Source organism: Symphodus melops, assembly GCF_947650265.1.
Source record: "Symphodus melops genome assembly, chromosome: 10".
Lineage (NCBI taxonomy): Eukaryota > Metazoa > Chordata > Actinopteri > Labriformes > Labridae > Symphodus > Symphodus melops.
Window position 1 is genome coordinate 6296561 of NC_136700.1, and position 22773 is coordinate 6319333.

The following is a 22773-nucleotide window of genomic DNA, read 5'->3' on the forward strand; positions in this document are numbered from 1 at the left end:
TGACCTACAGTAATCCTGAGAATCTGTACATGAAGACTCAATATCTGCTTACAAGAACACATCAACACGTACTGTACTAAAATAGATCTAATTACTGTTTTGCAATGACATCACTAGTCACCAAAAAAAAAAATGATGGTAGGAGGCATAAACACGAGTGTTTTTTAGAACACATTTTATTTCCACAAAAAGTCAAACAATAAACAACACTGTTATGCTATGATGGATAAACCCCTCTGCCACACTGCCAAATATAGACTGCATGTTTATTGGAGATTCCATAATTGTTTCTCAGAAGCTCCAAGAGCAGCTGACATTTACTGATCAAATAAATAGTCTTAAATAATAATTTATGCAACTTTGAACAATTACACATGTACATATTATTATTATAGCCCCTTTTTTAAATACTGTTGCAAGGTTTACGATCATAAAAGCTTATACCCGAACTCATGATTTGCATGGTTTTCATATATCTTTGTCGTCGTCTTAGTCCTCTCGCAGATAAGCTTCATGCACCTCGTGCTCCTCACTAGCCCATCGACAGGCGGCATATTCGGCCATCCTTTGGATCTCCTCGACCTTAGTCTCAGCCAGCTTCTTATCTGCTTCTGCTGACAGTGTGCGAGCGTCTTCCACCTGCGACTGGGCCACCTGAACGTTTGTGCTCACTGTGATGGAAGCGTGTTCTGCTCCTGGAAACATGCAAACATACTATTTAGTTTAAATTGCTAATAAAGTCAAATGTATTTACTACATGATCATATATCATCTGCAACCAACAGACAATACATCATGAACAAGACTAAAACACAGGTTTGACAAAAAAAACCAATATAAAGTTAAAACATGAACTGTGAATCTTTATAAGGCACTCTTATCCACTGAATCACGTTAATTGTAAATTGTGTTCTTCCAAGAACACATGCATATACTGCTTGACACAAAACCCCTTTTTAATCACCTGAAGCGTGTGCTGCGTCTGCTGCCATTTTGCACAAGTTGACGGCATTGATCCAAATTGACTCGAAGCGTTTGCAGTCATCCAGTCTGTCAGTGGCCTGTTACAAGAAAAAGATGTTTTAAAAACATGGATTCTCTTGTTTTTGCAAATAGTTAAAGCAGATATGAACCCAATACCAGGGTACTTCTTCTTCAAATAAACAAGACACAACATAAACATACCTCGGCACGCTGCACATTGATCACCTCCAGGAGTGAATTCTCCTCTGCTGAGGTCAGTCTCCCCAGCGTGGCTAAGTAGCGTCTTTGGAAAGCAACGCGCGTGTGCACAGCCTGTCAGTAAACAGAGAGGGCAGAAAGTCAGGGACAGTGCAAGATCATTTAAAAGTAATTATGTCACAATAGAAGCTGTAGTTTTGTTTGTTTTTTATTATTATTTCATGGTGAGTCAACGCTTTCCTTGGAGCTCTATGTGGATAATTTCACAAAAGAAGAAACCTACCTTTGAATAGTCTGTGAGGGCATCAGTGAGAGCCATGGTGGCCTGTGAGAGGAAGGTACTTGAACCATCTGAGGCCACTGAGGCAGCTCTTCTGATCAGCGAGTCATAAGAGAGGTTTTCCACCTGCTACCAACAGAAGAAAATAGTACTTAAACACCTTCCTTCAATTTATCTTTAATTAGATGAAAAACAGGTGATCTTACACAAGAAAACCTCTGTATAAGATGGACCAACCTTTGTGACAGGGATATTGAGCCCACGGGCACTGCTAGTAGTTGCGATGCTCATTTGTGAAGCCTTTGTCTTTTCCTCCAACTTTTGGACACCAGGCTTAGTGCTGCTGATTTGGCCACTCTCAGAAATGCTGCAGAAAATAAGGGACAGAACACAAACAGTCATTATATTACATTATTATACATGAAGGTAATAACTGATAAGTCAAATCTGAAGTAATCTAGCATCCTTTGTAATGTCAAAGCATTGTAAGAAAAATGAAATATGAAATCAATGTAACCAACCTTATGAAGCGGATACAGGCGGATCCTCCCCTGAGCAAACTCTTGTTGGTCCTCAGAAATGGAAAGTCTGTCTGGTGTCGCAGAAGTCCTCCAGCAGCACTGCTGGCACACACCGAACACTGACGAACAGCTTGCATTTTGCAGATAAGTTGCTGTACTGACACAGAGCCTATGTTCTATAACAGAAGTAGATGCTTACAGTTGATCCTCAGTTTTTTATAAAGGCCTTCAACTTTTGTCTTTCTAAAAGTAGAGGAATAATCTAATTTGATGTTTACGATCTTTCAGTCTGCTCAATGATGACCAACTCAGATTCCCAGTGGTATTTATAAGGCCCCAGAACCATGTTGTTACGTAAAAGGCATTGATCTGTTGACACTGCCTGCAAATGTGCGTATATGGCTTTATCTGTGAACGGCCAAAGGGACAATTTTTACGTTAGTTTGCTCACTCTCTTGCTCTAGTGTGTGCATGTGTGTGTGTTTTTGTGTGTTGTAGTGTGTTTGTCTGTCTGTGACTATGAAAAAGAGGGTCAATTGGAGTGAAAAACAAAGTGATCTTTAAAGAAAATAAGTACTAGACCTGAGTATTATGATTACTTTTTAAATGAATGCCTAGTATGTCTTTTAATGCAAAAACAAAATAAAAAATGAAAGTATATTAATATCGACTCCTCTTGTATGTCCTTCTTTTCATGAAAGGAAACTGGCTGTCAAAGTTTCTGTTGATGTCTTTAAATATTAAATTTAGCAGCTCCATATCCTCCTGTTTATTCACAGGTCTCCACAGACCTAAAATTGTATTACGCATTTACATGATAAAAATGCATTCCTCAGACGTTCCTCAGCAGAAGACAGAAGAGACTTAGAAACAATTATCTCCAAACAATAGAGTTATTTATTCTTATAAGTATACCAAACTCAGTAATAAAAATGTCTTTGAGTCAAATACGTTTTTAACCTTTCATATCTTCTAATCTTTTTTCTTGTCATTTTAATTCAAGCATTAGACATATATTTCAATTCTCTGTGTCCTTGAACATCATATACAAATGTTGCCAAAAGTTTTGCAACACTACTGTGTCTGATAACTTCAAATAACTTATTTACTGATGTGGCACCTGGCGGGTTTGGATGTGGAAAGTTTGTTAAGGCCACTTGTGTTGTCTGATCCCCAACAGTCCTGATTACTGACGTAAAAGTTACGTAAAGGGGGACGAGCCCCACGGAGCCGCTCTCAACAGAGTCAACTTGTTTGGCAAACACATGAAACTTTCACGTTGTACGATGGGACTCTGGAGCTTAATGTTAATCATCAGCCACTCTGCCAGTTACTAAGCAGGGGATATGGGACCTGCTTTGTTTCTTTGCTCTTGAGATTCTACACAGTGCCTAACTGCACTGCTCCACATGACTTCATTTCATGTAAACATCTCTTTGTGGATTTCATCATATTATTGCAATGCTGATGCTGATGCAAAGAGTTTCTGCTGATTTCATTGTTGGGGAGTTTTGTTGATGAGACTTTATTTTAACATAAGCAGGTTGTCACACCTATCAGCAAATAATGGGACTGTGTTTTATTTTGTTCAAGCTCTAAGATACACAACTTCAAAAGTGTGGTCTACTCTATATGGACTGTAATCTGTTATAAGATATTTCTGTCGTAATTTGGCCCAAGATATTTCCAGTAATGTGTCGACTGCTTCTCTTTCTCGACCGAAATACCAGAACAAAAGGTAGAAGAAGCTACTCTTGTGTAAAAAACAACACAGCACATCAAATCACACAAGCCTCAGCTCCAGCTCTCTGTCATTAGGCTGACTCAAAGCTTCCAAAGCTCCCTGCAATAACAGATGGATGATGTTCATCAAGGTTCATCCATTATTATTCACAGTTTATAATTTCAACCAGTTTGTTTGCCCACTTCCATCGCTGCAACCCCTGTTGGATTGCAGTTTGCCTGGCAGTCCGAGAGGTGTTCAAAACTGCCGTTTGGGGGATATGCTTTAAAACCTGCTCTGGTCAAAAAAAACAAAAAACAGACCATTCTCTGGACCAGAAGACAAACTTAGAAAGGGAACGTACTGGCTGCTGCATTCCTGATGGTATATGATTTAATTTTGTTAATATCTTATATTGCTCCTTTAATCTTAAAAAGCATCAAATGTAAGGAAACAGAAAACATCTGCATGTATAAAAACTGCAGAAATTTTGATGCTGTGGCTTATATTTATCGGGTTGCAGTTTTTCGTTTGTCAGACATGCTCACCCAATGCAAACAGGGAACAGAAAAAAGTTGGTTCTTAAGGTCAAGACCTCTCTTGCTATTCCTGCAGTAAATATCTCAACATCTGCAGTCTGAAAAACTCAGTCTTGCAAAGTCACACAGTAGTTACAAGCATTTAGGGACGCTGCCAAACCACTTGGCTTCACAGTTCCTAAACTGCACAAGTCACAGCTGGAACATCTGACCCATGTCCACTCAAGATTAGCAATGTGACGAAAATCTATATATGATGAATCAGCTGGAAATGTGTTCAGTTAAATTACATGGAAAGTGGTTGAATCAGCAGAAAAAGGGAAAACCTTCAGGGCAGTGGTTCTCAACTCGTCTATCCTCAGGGCCCACCACCAAGTCCTCCCTGAGAAACCGTGACTTCTTTTCAACCAATCAAATATATTTAAGGATCAATGGTGCAGCTTGCAGATTCCATCAAATGTTTTGTACTTCAGATTGTGCAAAACATCTGACGAAACTAGAAACTCAACAAAGCACGTTTAAAAAAAGTGCTTGACAAACTGTTTGATGCCAGGTTTTTTTTCCAGGCACATGCTTGCGACCCACTGAAAATAGCTCTCTGGATTTCCTCCCGCCACAATTTTTCAAATAAGTTTTTAACACATTATGTGCTTCCATACTGACTATTTTAAATAGTTACCTGTTCACCAGTATCTTCAAGGTAACTTCTTGAACACACTCTTTCATAAGCTGGCACCACTTACGTCCCCCTTCCATTTTGCAACTTTTAAATTACCTTTGATTGGAAGTGTTTTGAAGAATAACTCAATATGTTTTGGCACGGTAGGGTGGTTTCAGCACCGCTGCCCCCTTGTGGCTTGACATGGAGGCTGCCTTGGTTGGCATGCTTCATGCCATTTTCCAAGCTAGAGAAGCTTGAGTCCTTATTTAAATAATAATTTAGTTATACGTGCATTTTATTAACTAAATATGTATATATTTATCTGTGGATTTATTTCTAATGTTAAATAATTACATTTAATAATACATTTAATGATTTAAGGATGCTTCACTAAGGATGCATTCTCGTGTTATTCAACAGCAGCAGTCGTGTTGGATTAAATGTTAAACTAAGCAGTCAGAGAAGGTGTTTTAAAAAAAATAAATAAATAAATACAGCAGTAATTAACCTGTTATGTAGTAATTAGTAATTAAGCCTGCCAAAAAAAAAAAAGCTTCTCATCCCCCCCCCCCCCCCTTTGGGTGAAAATAACAAGGCTTAAATACTTGCATATTAACCTGATAACTGACATTTCCCAAAGCTTATGTGCAGGCATATTTTAAAGTCTCTGGCCCCCATAGTTTGTGGATACATAACACTTGGCCACAGTTGCATGAAAAATAACCTCAGGGAGACTCAAGGACCAAGTCAAACTGATCTGACTTCAGCCAGTCACTTCAGATCAGGGGAGAACATCCAAAGTTGTTCTTCACTGAACAAATGATTTCTGATAGGAACATAACGCTCTGCTGCTACTTCTGACTGATGAAGACATCGTTTGGTATGAAAGTCCTTTCTAATGATTTTGTGTTTTAAATGTCGGTGGAATTTTGTCTGTTTTACTGTAATGGTTGATTTGGTTTGTGTTATTTTATTTTTAACTTAAAATGTCACCATGTATTATTGGGGATGTATTCTAAGCACTAATGTGGATCTTTTATTCATTGTGTCTCGAACAGTTCGCACACGTGCAAAATGCAGAATCTGACAGATTTTCCGGGAAATGCAACTTCCCACAAAACCATGTCCGTGATCATCAAGGTGTGTGTTGTTATCCCCTTTTTTTGTGTCTTCCTGTGCTGCATCGGTGTCATGCTGCATATTTTTGCATCTCACAGACAGTTCCTGGACACATCTCGGTACATTCTGTTTGCTTACATGCTCATCAATGACACTCTCCAGCTCTTGTCCTCTGTGCTGCTTTTCCTCTTTGTCATGAGCCAGGTGAAATTTGCTATCGTCTACTGTGTTCCTCTACTGTTTTTTTCCACTGCTACTTTCCAGAACACACCTCTAATACTGGCCACCATGTCACTGGAGCGTTATGTTGCCATTTTCTATCCCCTGCAGCGCCCGGCGGCCTGGCGCTCCGACCGAATCTGGATTATTGTTCTGTCCCTGTGGCTCATCAGCTGCATAACCCCTCTCATTGATCATGCCATCATGGAACTTGACCCTACAGTGAATGTCTTCTCCACCCCTGTGATTTGCAAAAGTACGGTTGTTAACTCGTCCCCGATTCAGACGTTGTTCAAAGCTGCCACGAGCATTCTTTTCTTTGCAGTAGTGGCTGTTATCATCCTCTTTACATATGTGAAAATCCTGCTGGAAACCAGGAAGTTGAGACAAGACAGAGTGTCTGTGAGCAAAGCCATGCACACAGTGCTCCTGCATGGCTTTCAGCTGCTGCTGTGCATGTTGGCCTTCACCAGCCCCATCACTGAAACTCTCATAGTTTTGCATGTTAACTGGCTGCCAGAAGATGTGTCCTTTTTTAATTACTTCTGTTTTATCCTGATTCCCCGCGTTCTCAGCCCGCTCATCTATGGCTTTAGAGATCAGATTCTCAGGGCCTACATTGCAAAAATGTTCCTCTGCTGCTCAAACAAAGTCAAACCAGGTATCAGAGGCAAGCTGCAGAAAAAACTAGTCTGTTGAAAAAGGTACCATGAGCGTATAATGTCAAAAAGATGGATATGTGACGTTAAACAAGGTATAGGAAGGCCTAGAAGTGTCTCCAGAGACACTGAATTTAGTTTACATACTGCAAAAAAAGTTATAAATTCATGGTATTGATGAGACTTGTATATATTAAAACAGATTTTTGTGACAGTTGAGAAATGTCACAAAGCTGTGACTGTCTATTAGTCATGTATATCACTGAAAGTTTTTAAATATAATGTTGGAGTGTAGTGGAAAAAGATGGACTTCAATGTTGTATCTGAAGGGCTTAAAAATCTTTAAACACATCTTAATGATCCTGCAGACTCTGCAAAATGTAGTTCTGTGTTCTTGAACAAAATGAGTAAGGTAACATTGCTTGAATATAAAGGTTTACAGACATGTTCAGTCTTTTGTTCAGTAAGAAAAAAGATTATTCTGCCCTGTGAACATGACTTCATTATGAATCAGTTGAAACTGTTAGGTTTACGTGATCCTGAGCCTTTTTATTGGATGCATTGGGATCATTTAAGTTTCAGAGATCTGCTGCGTTAAACATAAACCATTGACCTGAATCCTGTGCCAGCTGTGAATTTAAGGTTAAATATGATCAATGAGCATGCAGCAATGATCATGCGGGATTGATGATTAACTAAGTGACTTAGAAGATAGAAGACATGATAGCACGTTAAAACTTCTGTAAGTCACTAAAGATAGACCATTTCAAAAATGTAAAAGGCCAAATCACAAACATACATTGAAAAAAGGTTGTTTTTCAAGCAATTCGATTTGATCCTTACACTGATATTGTGGTGCACAAATTCCTGTTGAGTTTCGTGAAGCAAACTAACTGCATATGTACTTGAGGTTACCATGTTTGCTGAAGGTAAAAAAAAAGAATCAACATTGTTAAACAGCTTAAATGCATCTGTTTTCTATGGATATGATTAAAATGTAAATATGGGAATAAGACATATTGAGTCAAGCATTGCAAACCAGTCTTATAAGGACCCAAACATTTAAGTTATAGGAGTGAATGTGTCAATGAAATAAAAACACAAGCTTTTTTTTTAACTTGTTTATTTACACAACCCACAACAGAAATCTTTAGATAAACACCATAAGATGCATGTATTAGTAATTCCAATATTATATGTCAATAGTGTGTTACATAATGTGAAGTGTGTTAAGTGTGGCCGTTACAAGTGATTAAATGTGATTAAATGTGTTTGGTGTACATTTCTAAGTTGTTTCCTGTATTATTAACAACATCAAAAGCAGCATCAGCTAAATTTACGGTTTGTTCACACCACATCAATAATATAGATTGCACACTGAGTGGCTTAGCACAGCAGTTTGATTGTAGTACAGATATTTCACCTGCAGGTGTCACAGTTGAGCTTGAGCTGAACTCTCACGTGCACTAAACTATTTTTCAGGAAGAAAATTATTAGCCTTAGTTATCTATTTAAACTAAGAATGACTCAAAAAAACTCTAAAATGAAACCAGGTAATCCGTTTTCATTTAGAAAGATATAAAATGTATTTATTTGTGTTGCATTGTTAAAACATCTAACTGATGAACAACGCTTCTTAACTCAAAAGCAGCCTTTCCAAACTTGTAGCAGACCTTGAACTCCATAAATCTTGATGTGTTAATGTGTATTATTGAACACATAAATCTGTCGTCTGTGTGTACATCAAATGGGAAACTGCAGCGAGCTGGAGGTGAAAGCTGATCTCAGAGCAGATGAGGGAGATCCCCGTGTGGACTTCTGAGGAAGGGTTTGAAAATCCTGAAGATCCTTAAGCTCAGTTCTGGACACAGACACAGAGAGGAACCTCCACAGCTTGCTTTCACAGAGACGAGATGATTTGTTACTTCTGTTTTTGTGTGCTGTCTGCATCTGTGATTCACGTGTCTGAAGGTGAAATGTACACGTCGCTGCTGAACGTTCAACAGGCGATCAATGTTGAACGGAAGCTGATCGATTACTTGAAAACTTACATTGAACACGAGTCAGAGAGGCTGGAGGACGTCAAGCGGTGAGTGACATGCATGATGACGCGCATCTTTGAACAGGTTATCAAATTTCCATTTCAAGGTTAGAAATCAGATTTTGTAATTATTTGGAGTTTTAAAGATCGCAGAAACTAAAAATGTTGTCTGTAAAGAATTAAAGAAAAAAAAATCCACCAAAGCCCTCATCTGTTTTTTATGCATAGATACAAAGCTGTGGTGGTGATATCATCCAATGACAAATCCTGAGTCTCCTTTCCAGACTGTGAATAAGAATGGAAAAAGTGTGTGGGCACTGATTTACACACATAAGGAGGTCAGAACCAGGATCATGGTGATTCTAGTCTGTTGGGCCCCTTTAAGCAAAACATGATTGGGAGCCCTTCAATCTACAGTTATCACCATAATGTCTGCCAATGATCTTCCCCTGTTTTGTTTTTTTTCCCCCCTAGACTTATAATTTGTCTTCATTTTTCTTGGGTGACTCTTGCTGGCAAATTGGGTTTTTACCAAACTTCTAAATGGACCATTCATACTTTACTGGCATTGTAAAATCTGCAAATGTTGTGAGTCCTTAGGGGTCCTCTCCTGGTCTGGGGCTCCAAGCAGTTGCCTGCCTTGCCTGTTGACAAGCAGCGTCTCTGAAGCTGAAGATCCTGCTCCTAAAATCAAACTCATTTTGATTTCATTGTGCAAAAATGAAATAAGCCATGACTTAATGTCTAGGTGCTATTTTTCCCAGCTCAAAGTATTTTACCTCACCGTCCAGTTTGTCTTATTGACAAGTTACTATTCAGCACATAGAGATACATTTCTGTAGAAGAAAAGAGCGACGGCACTTATTCATATCAATGAATCATTCAAGATAATAACAAAGACGTGTTATTCCATCTAGTAACATGTTGGAAAGTAAATGACTGACTGAGAAAATGACTTCTTTAGTCACCTCTCTCCGGGATTCAACGGCTTCTCTGATGAAATGACCGGCACTTTTTATGGTGAAGCTTGTTGGACTATAAAATGTAACACAGTAGCCTTATTGTGGCGACATTCTTTTGTGGGGGGATTGGCAAAAGAGTCATTGAAGGCACAGCTGTTCTAAAAATGTTTAAGTCACGATAATGGGGTAAACGGAAATAACATTTAATCCTGTTATTATCGGCATTTTTGGAAGTACTTTTTATTAGATTTTAACATTTAAAAGTGGAAATTGTATGGTCGTTTACGTTCATTCTTTTGTTGGTAAGGTTTTGACACGAGTGGATCTGGCTTTTACTGTTCTATGACCATTTTTGAGAGCGTTTACATGAGGATGACATTTGTATCAATCAGTGTATTTGTCACTAAGAACACATCAAACCAAATTCAGACTGTACACATATAAACACATGAAAACAGGTTGAATCAGGGTTTGATATGTAGATAGAAGTGATGTGTGTTGAGATAGTTTTTCTTAAACACCGAGGAAACATGTCAGAAAAATGGTTTCCCAATAACCCATAGCTACCTAGAAAGTAAGGATCCTTGTGTTTGAATCAGTCTGAGCCCTTGGTTGTCCTTGTTCACTTTCTTCACAGCTTTTATTCTAAAGTGTCCGATCTACACGCTGAACTTTACAAAGGCCCGGCGGCCACGGTGTCGAACCCTCTGGTGGCCTTCACCCTGATCAAGAGGCTTCATTCAGAGTGGCTGCATGTTGTCTCCAGCAACGAAGCCCTGGAGAATGCTCAAGGTTTGTACTGACACATCTGGTGATAACTTAACACCCCCGCTCTCTTTCCTCAGCTGTCACCAAACACCCATTCATTCTCAGTTCTGTTCACCCTTTGGCCCTTCTGCTGACCAGCCCTCAGGTCCAGTTACGAGGAAGAAGAGGCAGGTCTGCCCCAACTGGAGGACCTGCAGGGGGCCGCTAAGGGCCTAATGAGGCTGCAGGATGTGTATGCTCTTCAGGTTGCCAGTCTTGTCAAAGGTCGTTTCCAGAGAGTCACCGATGGTGTAGCTGTTGATATCTACCTGCCTGCAGTGTCCGTGCTGCTGTCTGGAGATGATTGCTTTCTAGTGGGAAAGGTAAAGACCAGTCCATCATTTTCTTTAACATATTTTAATTTATTTCCTCAAGTGGATAAAGTTCCATACTTGCACAACACTTACAATTATACTACAAGAAAGAAAAGCATTTTCAAGAAATGTACATAAAGTAACAAAAGAAAATACTGTTTGAGGGACATTTCATAATAAACATTATCAGATGTATTATGATGCATCGGTTTGTAAGCACCATTTCAGCTGAGTTAAGTGCTCATTGTTTTGAACACTTTATATAGAATGTAAGTCTGTAGTTTAGGTCATTGGCCCCTCACGTGGCAAGTACAGTTTGTTGTATGAGCACATAGCACAAAGTGCAGAACTAAAGAACTTAAACATCTTAATACAAAGCCAAAGGTCGACTTCCTTTCTTCGGTCACAAAATAAGTCTCATTGAGTGTTGCTCCATCAGTGTGAGTCTGAATCAGATATTTAAATAAAAACCATCTGAAAGTTCAAAAGTGCAAATACATATCGACAGTTTAGTGGTACCAGTAAGAACTGGGACAGGACCAGAGGCTCAAAGTAGGAACAGTTTTGTTTGACTGTAAGGGCTCACAAGCTAGAAAGGCCTTTATCCCACAAGTCTAATCTCTAACAAGATCTAAAATCCTAATCTGAGAAATGAGTGACCTGGTAGATGAAAAAGATTAAGTAGCTTGTTAAAGGTGTCACGCTGACAGTATGCACACAAACCAGTGCTTATTTTTCATCTCTGCTCTGAAATTTAAAAAAATGTAGTCTTGTCATCTTTCCTGGTGATTTTTCTCCATAAAATATAATAAGAGTTTTCATGCTCAGTAATATCATAGAGACATTCAGAAAATGTTTCTGTAGGATTAACCTTTCATTCCTGACTTCTGTGAAATATTTGAATTTCAAACCCGCCCGTCACTGTGTGGTGGGACTCCAGACAGCCAGCCTGGAAAAAGTGGAATTTTTCCCACTGCGTGCCTGGGAATCTGCTTTCATTCATTACAATAGACAAGACAAGAGAAAAAAAATACATATTCCGTGTGCAATAAATTCCTCTGTTTATGTACAGTGCTGATGTGTGAGGGCAGGGCGCTGTGTGGGAGAGACTTTTACACTTGTATGGAAAAGACATTAGCTTAAGTTTGGAGTAAAGAGGCCGGCTTGCCTTCACTTGTACAGAGGCTGAGATGATCTAAGGTGATGTGTGCTGGCGTTCTTACTGTAGTTTCAGGGTGTTGTCCTGCCTGCACGTGCCTTTATAGGGCTGTTAACTGCTCCTCAGCACCAACACTTGTATATTCTGAGGACTTTTCAAGCAGTTTGAACTGGAAACCAGATGATGCTTTCTCCCCCCAAAAAAAACAAACAAACCCTGGAACATGCAGGTTATTAACTATTTTTAAGAATTTATTGGTTCTTTAAAGTTCCCAAATTATGGGGTGTAAAGTTGTGAACTGAGTGTAAATCCTTGTGTGTGTGTGTGTGGGGGGGGGGGGGGGGGGGGGGGGGGGGTTTAATGGTACACATGAATTCCTGTTTGTGTCTGTCTGGAGGAGTTGTGGATGTAATGTGTGCGGGGAGGAGCCACATTTCGACATGTCTCAGTCAGTGTGCGTGCTGTCAGGCCTGCAGTCAGCACCTGCTTCATCAAGTCAAGTCAGCCCCAAAAGAGGTTTGAGACAAGGTTCACAGGGAGACTGCAGCCTGAGTTCATGACTTTATTAGTGTACAAATAATGCTCAGTGAGTTCTTGGAGATGTTGCTCTAGCCATAGTGTACATGCTTAAGAAGTCAGACTGGTGAAATCTGTGAAACTGTCCTGCTGCAGACAAAATGTATGAAACCTGACAGACATAGAAAGTAGCTTTCTTAATTCAAAACACAAATATAGACGACACTAGAGCTGGAATGTTTAGTGTAATGACTGACAAGTTGATTCTTGTGTTTCTAGTGATGAAAAAACCCAACAACATTCAAATGTCATCATGAGGGAAACTTGCATGGCAACTGGAGTCTTAGTGGTTCGTTTGCATGCCCATGTGCGGAGGCTGTAGACCTCCAAGCGGTCAGCTGGCTTCAAATCCAACCTGTGGCTCCTTATACGCATATCCCTCTAATGAAGGCATAAAAAGACCCAAATTAACCCTTAAGAGTGAAACAAGCAGCCTATAATGGAAGAGCCGAAGCATTAAGGCTGACCATTCACCGGTACATTAGTGCAGCGCTCTGTGTAGGCAGTTTAGAGTTCAACAGCCATTATCGATGAAGGGACATGAAAAGTATTTTCATGTTTACATTGATAATTCCTGTAACTGGCTCGGAGTCAAACGAGTTACAGCATGCTGCTTGAACAGAGAGATATTTGACTTTTAAAAGAAAGCAGGATGAGATTTTTTTGTCAGTCAACACGACCTACTCAGGTATCTGACAAACTCGGCAAGCAAGGAGAAATACTCTAGTGTCCACTCAATCAATCAATCAATCAATCGTCATTTGTATAGTGTCAATTCATAAGAGGTGTTATCTCGAGACACTTTACAAAAAGCAGGTAAAGGACCTTACTCTTTGTCTGTTAACATGAACAAAAGAGCAGGTAAACAGACCATGCTCATCATTTTGTTTACAAAAAGCAGGTAAAACTCCACTGAGGGTGACAAAACAACACAAGCCCTCACAACAAGTTTCTTCAGTCCGCTGCATAACGTCACCCTGCTGGCATGATATTTGACCCTGGCCAGCATGCTGGATTCAGGCGGCCTTTGGGCTGGGCCGTTTTGGCTACTTAAGCTGCTTTTAAATGAAATCACTATAATTTCTTCCATTGATGGCAGCTAGGAGAAATGCAGAAATGTAATGTGAAACGCAAGACAATACACGACTTTTAAACATCAAAGTGTGCCCAAATGTAGCCGTTTTTGATTCATGATTATACACAAATTCTACTTGGACTTACACAGGTGGCTTATGAGCAGGAGGACTACTACCACTCAGTGCAGTGGTTGGAGGAGTCTGTGCGTCTCTTCAGGGGAACAGAAGGAGAGTGGAGCCCTGAAAATGCAGGAACTCTAGAAGATGCTCTGGATCACCTGGCCTTCTCTCACTTTAAAGTCAGTTCAATGAAAGTAATTTATTTATAAATGCTCATGTACTGTATAAGAAAATTGATGGGTTGCATTGTCTTACATCCTCCTTGTTTTTTCAGACAGGAAATGTGTCTTATGCTCTTCGTCTGTCTCAGGAGCTTCTGCATCATGGTGACTATTTTCATTTTCCTTTTTTCATCATCCTGTTTGTGATGCATGAACTGTTCCTGTACAATTGACTAACATCCTTGGCCTTTCTGTTATGCAGAGACATGGCCTTTAATGTAGGACTACACTCATTGTACTTTTTCCCCCTGCAGATCCAATGAATGGGAGAGTTTTGCAGAATGTTGAGAAATACGAGAAGCTGCTGGATGTGAGTCCACCAAGGTCAGTGAGGGGCGACGGGCTGAGGAGACCGTCCTCCAATTATTTAAGGACCAGGGACAATTACGAGAGACTCTGCCAGAGCCAAAGACATCAGGTATTCAAAACAATGGATCATCTGCATTTCATACTCACTCAGTATTAGGAAAAATATTTTGAATGAATCTGGGACAATTTAATGCAATGGCCAGCATATTCACAGCTGCAAAATACCAACCAAAATGTCTCAGCGACTTCAGTTTGTGCCTCTATTACATCATGAAAAAGAAGTTTTTTTTGTCTTTTCATCTGTCTTTGCATCAATGTTAGAGATGTAGTTTGAGTTTGATTTGTGATCTTGTAGGCAACAAAAAAAGGGCTTCTAAAAAAACAATATTTTCCTCTCTTCTAACTCATTTGCTTTTTCTCTTCATTTTATGATATTAAAAAAAAGAAATGAATTCACTGTTAAGTGACGTCAGAAGCCTCCAGCCATGCTAGTGATGCTAAGGCTCTAGAGCTACATGCTAATGTTATATTGTTAACATGGTCCCAGTGAGGCTGCCGGCATGCTGATGTAAAGATGTTATATTGTTAAGTGTATTTAAATGTTTGGATTGAGCTCACTTACACAAGTATTGGAAATGTCCCTTCTAAAAAATGTTTTTAGTGAGTACCCTAATTTATGTCGTAATCCTATACCGAATGTCGGACCTGATGAGATTTTATGAAAAGTGAGTCAAACTCATGTGGATTCATTCTCCCATCATCATGACTTTCTAAGACATGTCAATATTGAACCAGTAATGTCTGGCCCTTACAGGAATTAGCATCAAACTCAGTAAGCTTCACTCTTTGGGTACCTCAGATATAGTGTATGTAAAATAACAGTGATGCATCCAATTACTGTTAAAATATTTCAAACAAACTGACCAGTGTAACATGTCCATCCTTTGAGCCACACAGCTTGTATGGCTAAATAAACAAACAGGAAAACTTCTGTTTTTATTGTCATGTTCAGAGCTCCAATAAAGTAGCTTCCAATTGAACAAAACTTGTATCCCAGTCTTTATAAGCATTTAAGTCTGTAACTAGTGATTCCCATGACTATGATTATTCTAAAGTCATATTTGATTTTCAAGTTGGTGTGTGTGGGAAGAGAACAGTGCTGAGTCTAATTGTTGGTGGATGAAAAAGATAAACAAATCTTGTTTTGATTTTGTTGAATGAATTTCAGCTGGGGTTTTTTTTTTTTTTCTCCCAGCAGCCGATGCACTTCAAAAACCCGGCACTCTTCTGTGACTTCTTCACGAGTGGTGATCCGGGGTTGCTGCTGCAGCCAGTGAGACGTGAAGTGCTGAGCCTGCAGCCCTATGTGGTCCTGTACCACGACTTCATCACCCACACGGAGGCTGAGGACATCAAGGGGCTCGCCCAGCAAGGAGTAAGTGCAAGCAGGTTGTGATTTCCTCATCTCAGCATCTGGTCCCAATGTTGAGATGGAATGAACAAAACAAGTTATCTTTTAACAATTAACACCAAGATTTTGACTTGCTCCCATTAGGTCTTCAAAAGATTCTTCTATCTATTTTTTCAGCAAATGTGAGAGCTTTTTGGCTTTTTCCTCCATGTGGGACTTAGATTGAAGCTCAAAGACAGTTTGTTGAAGTTTACTGAGAACAACACATAACCAAACCAAGGTTTTAAAATCGTAGAACGCCCTCCTGTATCCATGTGATAAACTTGAATCCTGCTCTAAAACTGAAGAATCGTCATTTCACATCTTCTGCAATAATCAACATACCACAGAAATCTTGTTAATTATTTGTTCGTGTCTGTCAAGGACTTGGTGTGTCTTTGTGGTTTCTCCTCTGAAACTATACCCTCTATTGATGTTGGCTGTGTTTGTATGAATGTTGTGTCAGGATGTTTCCCACACATATTTATTTTCCTCAGGCTTCCTGGACATCTGGCCAGGGGTTAGCAATCGGTTACTCTGATATTAAAAAAAAAAAAAAAAGGAAAAAAAAGTGTGATGAGGTCGTCAGCCTTTGGACGAGTCTGTGCTATCATCGTTTCATGTGGAGGGCAACTTCATGTCTTCATCTCTGTCACCATCCTTTAAGACTTCAGTAAAGAGTTTGGCTACACAGAAGCGGTGAAGAACGTGGTTAACTTTTTTTTTTTTACTGACGCAAGCATTGCTCATTCCTTTCCAAAGTTATGTTCATTCAAAAATACCCATACCATTATTAATGGTGAAGGGGCTAATGATTAATGAGGGAGGGGCTCCTATAAAAAAAGAAAAAACATGTATGATGACACGTTTGAGAATCTGAGTACCACATAAACGAGCTAAAGGAAGCTCTGTCACCATCGTTTTGAACACATCAAATATATTTAATACTCAAAATGTGGCATATTAAGCCTTTAAAAAGTGAGGGTTCCTTTCCAATACAAAGGTCACTTGACACAATCTGCTCTGCTGTAGGGCTGCAGAGGTCTGAGCCAACCGTGTACTTTTTCCCTTTGGAAAGAACCTATGGGAGAAGAGTTGGTCTGCTTCCAAAACATTTAGCAAGGCTTAAAGGCACCAGGGATAAATTACTAGGAAAACTTGGCCGAGCACTAAACTATCCAAATCCCCCTGCTGGGCTCCACTGGTTAATACTCTGTCCACTGTCATCAGACCTAAGTATTCATCTGAAAGAATCTCTTAGTTTTCTGCTAATTTGATGGAAACTTGCTGCCTTCCATCCCCACACTCGCTTAGCTTTGCTGACTCATTGACTTTGGAGAAGATTTTTATGGGTGGTCTTGATATGTGCCCTATAGTTTCTGTGAGGTTTTGGCATTGATCAGTGTGTCTTCCGTCCTCTGCTCAGATGGAAAGCCCTGTACTTATTTAATCATGATGTCAGCTTGAGGCCTTATTGAAAACAGGCCTGGGGTATGGTATTAATTTAGAGCAGAGATGATAATTCACTAAACATGAGCTTAGTTTTTCACATTGCTCATGCTTGATGTCAGAGCTTCATCTGAAGGTGCCACGCAGCAAGCCTGTCGCTTTCAGCAACCAGATATTGTTTTTCTTTTTCAAAGTTCACTGACTCTGTCTTGAGTTATGAGCCGGTTCCCAAAAGGTGTCACGTTAAGAGGGTTTCTAAAGGGTTAAAAAGTTTGTTGTGCAAAGTGCTTCCAAAAGATTATATTTCTAGTTTTTTCAATTGTACAGTATTATGTACCCATTGCAAATCAAACAACATGTATGAAATAAGCAGAGCACAGTGTGACATTTCTGCTGTGCAAATAAATCAGAGAGGCTTAACTTGAAGAGGTCAGACTTGGTCCAACACATCTGGATTATTTGACTCCCTTCCAGATTCAGAATGTGAGCTGAATGTAAAGATAACATGACACTTGACAGCTTTAAGATATCTTCAATATTAAATCTCATTTCCCTGTCTTTTTTTAAATGTTTGCGTTCAAGAATGATACTCTTTCACCTCCCAAAGATGAGAAGAACTCTTGAATCCATCATTTGATCTTTTGAATCCACGTTCTGGATTTTCTCTGATCAGCTCTCTGTTTTCATTTTGGACACATAATTGGAGCGTAGTAAAATGCTTCAAGTCACATTTCTTAAAGGCCTCGCAGGAAATTAAAGCTTGGCTGCCGCTACAATCACAAAGTTTAAATTCTGTTGGGTTTTTTTTCTTTGCTTCTAAGTTAAGGCGATCTGTTGTGGCATCTGGAGAGAAACAAGCAACAGCAGAGTACCGCATCAGTAAGAGGTATAAGTGACAACACTTTGACATACCTTCTGTCATTTTATTCAATCAAAGTTTTGGACCATGCTGGTCTTTTTTGCTGCAATGTCAAGGCACCATGTGAACAAAGGTATCAGCATGCAAATTATTATTTTGTTGCTCATGAGTGTGTTTTCTGTGTAGTGCATGGCTGAAAGGCACAGCACAGTCCACTGTTGGGAAGCTGGACCAGAGGATCTCCATGCTCACAGGTCTAAATGTGAAGCCTCCATACGGCGAATACCTCCAAGTCGTGAATTATGGAATTGGTGGCCATTATGAGCCTCACTTTGATCACGCTACAGTAAGTAGCATGATTACATTATTTACGTCATCCGGCATGTAATCATATCGCTATAGATGTTTTCATGTTGCTTGTGCTCACATTTATTGTGATATTTCAACTTTGTCCTTCCCAGTCACCTTCGAGTCCCGTATACAGGCTGAAAACTGGGAACCGACTGGCAACCTTCATGGTATACGTGAGTGAATTTTTGTCCACACCGTCTTATGAGCTTGAATGAGCCAGACAGCAGCGAGAGGTTGTTTTCCATGAGTGCTGCAAGTCTTTGGAAGCACTTTCCTGATGAACACTCAGAAATGACCTCACAGTCTAAATTCAACTTTTATGGATGTTATGTCTTCTAACAACCTTTAACAAAACTATTTTCTTGTCATTACAATTGGACTTTAAATTATACTATCCATTATAACTAATCTGGTAAGTGCACTTTTTACAGTGTTTTGGAAACATGCTTTTGTGTCCACTGGAGAATTAAGTAAAATTCAATAGTGATTAAAAGAGTAATGGCTCTTTGCACGCCTTGAAAAAAGGGCAGTTGGCAAAGTAGCTTTGAGCACATAAACACAAGACACAACTCTGAAAGAATGTCCTTTTCCACAGCTCAGCTCTGTGGAGGCAGGTGGGTCCACAGCCTTCATCTACGCCAACTTCAGCGTCCCTGTTGTGGAGGTAATCACTCTGCACGTGTCTGAGATGAGCTTCAAGCAGCCTCTTTGGTCTGCATGTCGTTTTTGCCCAAAGCTCGGTTATTTGCAGCTCTCTCTACACCTCACTCACATTCCCTGGTGCAGCTGTCAAAATGCTAAAAGGTGAAATCACAGCAGCAACAGACAGATTTTTTTTAAACACACTACAGCTATTGTGTAGGTGAGCTTCAGTCTGGATACATGAGCTGCAGTGTAGGTTTACCAGGTCATCCCTGTGGTTTTACCTTTCCTTTCATTGTAATCATCCTCCCTGGCTCTTTATACACCATAAATACACCCAATAAACAAAAATGTTCAGCTGAATTCCCCAGTCAACAGAAACTGTTTTTCTTGATGAAAGTTTTGCAAAATGTTTGCTTTTCTTTGTTTCATATTGTAGTGTCTGAATACCTTTTGACTGTTGTCGAAAGAAACACAATAAGGCAATGGGCGCTTTCAATGCTCTCTGAAATCACAAGACACCAAAAGATCCCTGTATTAACTTGTAATGTAATTGATAAGGATAATAATTGTTTTTGCAAACTTACTGCTCATTAAAAGCGTCTTTTTACAGAGAGCTGCTGTCTTTTGGTGGAATCTCCATCGAAACGGGGAAGGTGACGAAGACACGCTTCACGCTGGCTGCCCCGTGCTCATCGGAGATAAATGGGGTAAGAGTTTGGAGAATAAGTGCATTTTGATCAGCCAAAAAGTGATTTGGATGGAATGGAAAAAATAGAGAAATATATCAGAAGTTTTTATCTCTATCATGATCACAGTTGTTATTAAGCTCTCCTGTTACACAGGAGCTGCTGCCCAAGAGCGAGGCCACATCTGTCTTGCATTATGCACATAGAGATGCTACAGCGTGCAGTTCAGACACTGAGCGCTCATCTTAAAAGGTGAACATCTGCTGCTATTTGGCCCTGAATGCTGAAGCATGTGTCAGGGACCCAGTTAAACTAGCAGGAGGATATTAATCCTCACAAAGCAGCAGCAGAAGCATTTGTGTCATTTCAAGCGCAACAGTTCATCATCACAAATGTTAAGGCAGAACTTGTCAAACACAATTATCCAAAAGGTTCTTTCTTGAGTATATTTAAGCACATTTGTGATTGTTCCAGTTGCAAACAAGTGGATCCACGAGTACGGCCAAGAGTTCCAGCATCGCTGCAGCCTGAATGCTGAAGAGTGAGAGAGGGGGCGGAGCCATAGCCGGGCCCATTGGAGCACAAGAGCCTGCCTCCACAATTGAGAGGCACATTTGCAGGCGGAAAGCAGGAGAGAGCCGGAAAGTTAGCACACAGGCAGGGGAGGTGAGAGCCGATCTGGGGCAACCTGCATCTGTGATTGGAGCCCCGGGCCCCAGGGAGCCTAAAGCGTGCAGTGCAGAGCGGCAGTGGATGTGGATCGCACGCGGCTGAGAGGGGGTTTGCAGTAAGCCCCCAGAGTCCAAACACTCACTTACTACTACTGACCAGTTTCTGCATCTCAGAGAGAGACATTTTGCCTTCGCACACTGAGCTGGTTTTAGTTTCCTGTGAAGGCTGTTTGCTCTTGCTTGCTTAAAAACTGACATCTTATGCAGCCCTCTTCCTACGCTGGGCCCACTGTGGGGCCTGTCATTACAAATCAGCACAGCTCAACTTAGTTAGAACTCTCAAGACTTTATGTTGAATGTGTAGATGCAAAAGTTTGCATACATTTCTGGCTGAATCACAGTGAAATGGATTCTAAAGGTCTAAAATTGGTGTAATGTTGCAGCTAGAAATAAAGCCTGTCTCTGGAATAAGCAAATACAGAGCATGTTTGTTTGAAGCTCATCTGTTAAAGGTTATCTCCGACCTCAAGACTCTAATTCATGAGTCAGAGGAACCCATCATTGTACTTTTGTCTGTTTATTCCCAGCTGACTAAACAATGTGATCACTGCTGCCTGATAGAGGCTCCTTGATTAAACTAGCTGTCTTGAGACAAAGATGAACCAGATCTGTCAGCCTCTTACTGCGATTCAGAAGTGCTTTGTCATTAAGAACACTTTGCACGCAAAGTGATTGGGAACTAGACTTTATCTGAATCCATGCTAAAAAACTTTGTCAGCATAACACTCAGATTTATGTTTCTTTGTGTCATTACCTATCTGAGAAAAAATGTGAGCTGGCACCCTTACAGTAAATTTAAGAGTCTCAATATGTGACCTTCTGGGAGGCATTATACAGATTGAATTACCAAACAAAAGGCTGACTTTGGTTGCCCACAGTGATACATGTTTCCCCTCCAGCTCCTCCACAATATACACAAACATGTACACTTCCCAAGCACACACTGACACACAGAAAATATAAGAACAGGCACATACTAGATGAGTATTACACATTCCTGAGTGGAAACCCTTGAGGTTGGTGAGTGGGAAGAGCCTGCTGTCCTCAAGCAATCTCCTGTCTGTTTCATTGCAAGTATTAATATAACAAATGTGGGGAAAACGATGTTCTTGTGAATTAGAGATTATTTAATTTAATAGGTTTATAGCTACTTATACCACATCTAGAAATCTATATTAAAAGATTCACATTGTTTGTTGATATACGAGTTTGACTTCAGGCAGCAGAGGTAATGTGAACAAAGTTTGCTTTTTTATACAAATCAGACACAAAATTAACCAGCAATTTAAAAGTACTTAAAGATTGAATCCTTATCCATTTATAAGACCACTTTACTAGCTGCAACCCATCTTTTTTCTGGGATTCAAAGGGCTTCATGTTGAGCCTTCAGCTGCCCTCACTGTTACTATGGTCTCCAAAACAAACATGGCTGCAGAGGGACTTGTTGCTATGCACATGCAGAATCCAAACTTCCTAAAGCATACATGACTCGACCATGGGTCTACCTCGGCACGTGTAGTGAAGTTAGTACATACCTTTTTGTGTCATCTTAAAAGGCAGAGTTTTTAACCCTTTAGAAACCCTCCAAATGTGACACCTTTTGGGAACTGCCTCATAAGTCAATACAGAGTCAGTGATTGTGTACTGCTAATGGAACATGTGAATACAAGTAACTGACTGAGTAAACTTTCCAGCATAAAAAAAGATATAAAATATATTAAGTCCTTATTCATCTCAGGATCACCAGGGAAAGCCAATTACTGCACCCTCTTAAACTGTAAAGAAAGTGAGTCCCTCCCTCTGCTGGTGATGAAAAAGAAGGCAGCATTGAGTGTTTGAAATCCTCTTCTATGGCTTTGTTTCCTTTTCTGTATCATGCAAAGATTAGATTGCTTGGAGGGATTGATCTTGATTTTTAGGTTCCCAAAGTTTCAGCAACTAAGAACAGCTGTCTTTATACATGTTGTGAGCATTGTGTCATAGTAAAATAAAGTATATCACTAGTACTCTTAGGCGTGACAACACATAACTTTTCAACAATAAAACATGCTCCATCATGCTTAAAACAACAATGTAAAATAGTTAGACATTGAACCTATTTGAGATTGTGTCTC

The 22773-nt window shown here is 39.9% G+C and overlaps 3 protein-coding genes across 5 annotated transcripts; 2 read left to right on the forward strand and 1 right to left on the reverse strand.

The window, feature by feature from the left end:
- Positions 1-158: 158 nt before the first annotated feature.
- LOC306830585 (diablo IAP-binding mitochondrial protein-like) lies at positions 159-2265 on the reverse strand. 2 transcript variants are annotated; one of them, XM_079354158.1, is made up of 6 exons: positions 1984-2265; positions 1700-1829; positions 1466-1588; positions 1186-1296; positions 965-1061; positions 159-695 (listed from the first exon to the last, which is right to left on the reverse strand). In XM_079354158.1, exons 1-6 carry the CDS (start codon positions 2118-2120, stop codon positions 490-492), a joined length of 804 nt encoding a protein of 267 aa, XP_079210284.1. In that variant the 5' UTR covers positions 2121-2265; the 3' UTR covers positions 159-489. The 2 variants fall into 2 exon arrangements, with proteins under 2 accessions (XP_079210284.1, XP_079210283.1); XM_079354157.1 differs by having other exon boundaries at positions 1466-1591.
- A 3715-nt stretch (positions 2266-5980) lies between these two features.
- On the forward strand, positions 5981-6943 carry or95a1 (odorant receptor, family 95, subfamily A, member 1; the record flags this gene model as incomplete). Its single annotated transcript, XM_079353180.1, has 1 exon — positions 5981-6943. The coding sequence occupies one exon, from the start codon at positions 5981-5983 to the stop codon at positions 6941-6943; it is 963 nt and encodes a 320-aa protein (XP_079209306.1).
- Positions 6944-8658: 1715 nt separating this feature from the next.
- p4ha3 (prolyl 4-hydroxylase, alpha polypeptide III) lies at positions 8659-21071 on the forward strand. 2 transcript variants are annotated; one of them, XM_079353400.1, is made up of 13 exons: positions 8659-8992; positions 10544-10698; positions 10813-11036; positions 13988-14137; positions 14233-14284; positions 14434-14597; positions 15744-15923; positions 18209-18273; positions 18433-18592; positions 18708-18770; positions 19193-19261; positions 19853-19949; positions 20403-21071. In XM_079353400.1, exons 1-13 carry the CDS (start codon positions 8817-8819, stop codon positions 20471-20473), a joined length of 1626 nt encoding a protein of 541 aa, XP_079209526.1. In that variant the 5' UTR covers positions 8659-8816; the 3' UTR covers positions 20474-21071. The 2 variants fall into 2 exon arrangements, with proteins under 2 accessions (XP_079209526.1, XP_079209527.1); XM_079353401.1 differs by having other exon boundaries at positions 15747-15923.
- Positions 21072-22773: the final 1702 nt, after the last annotated feature.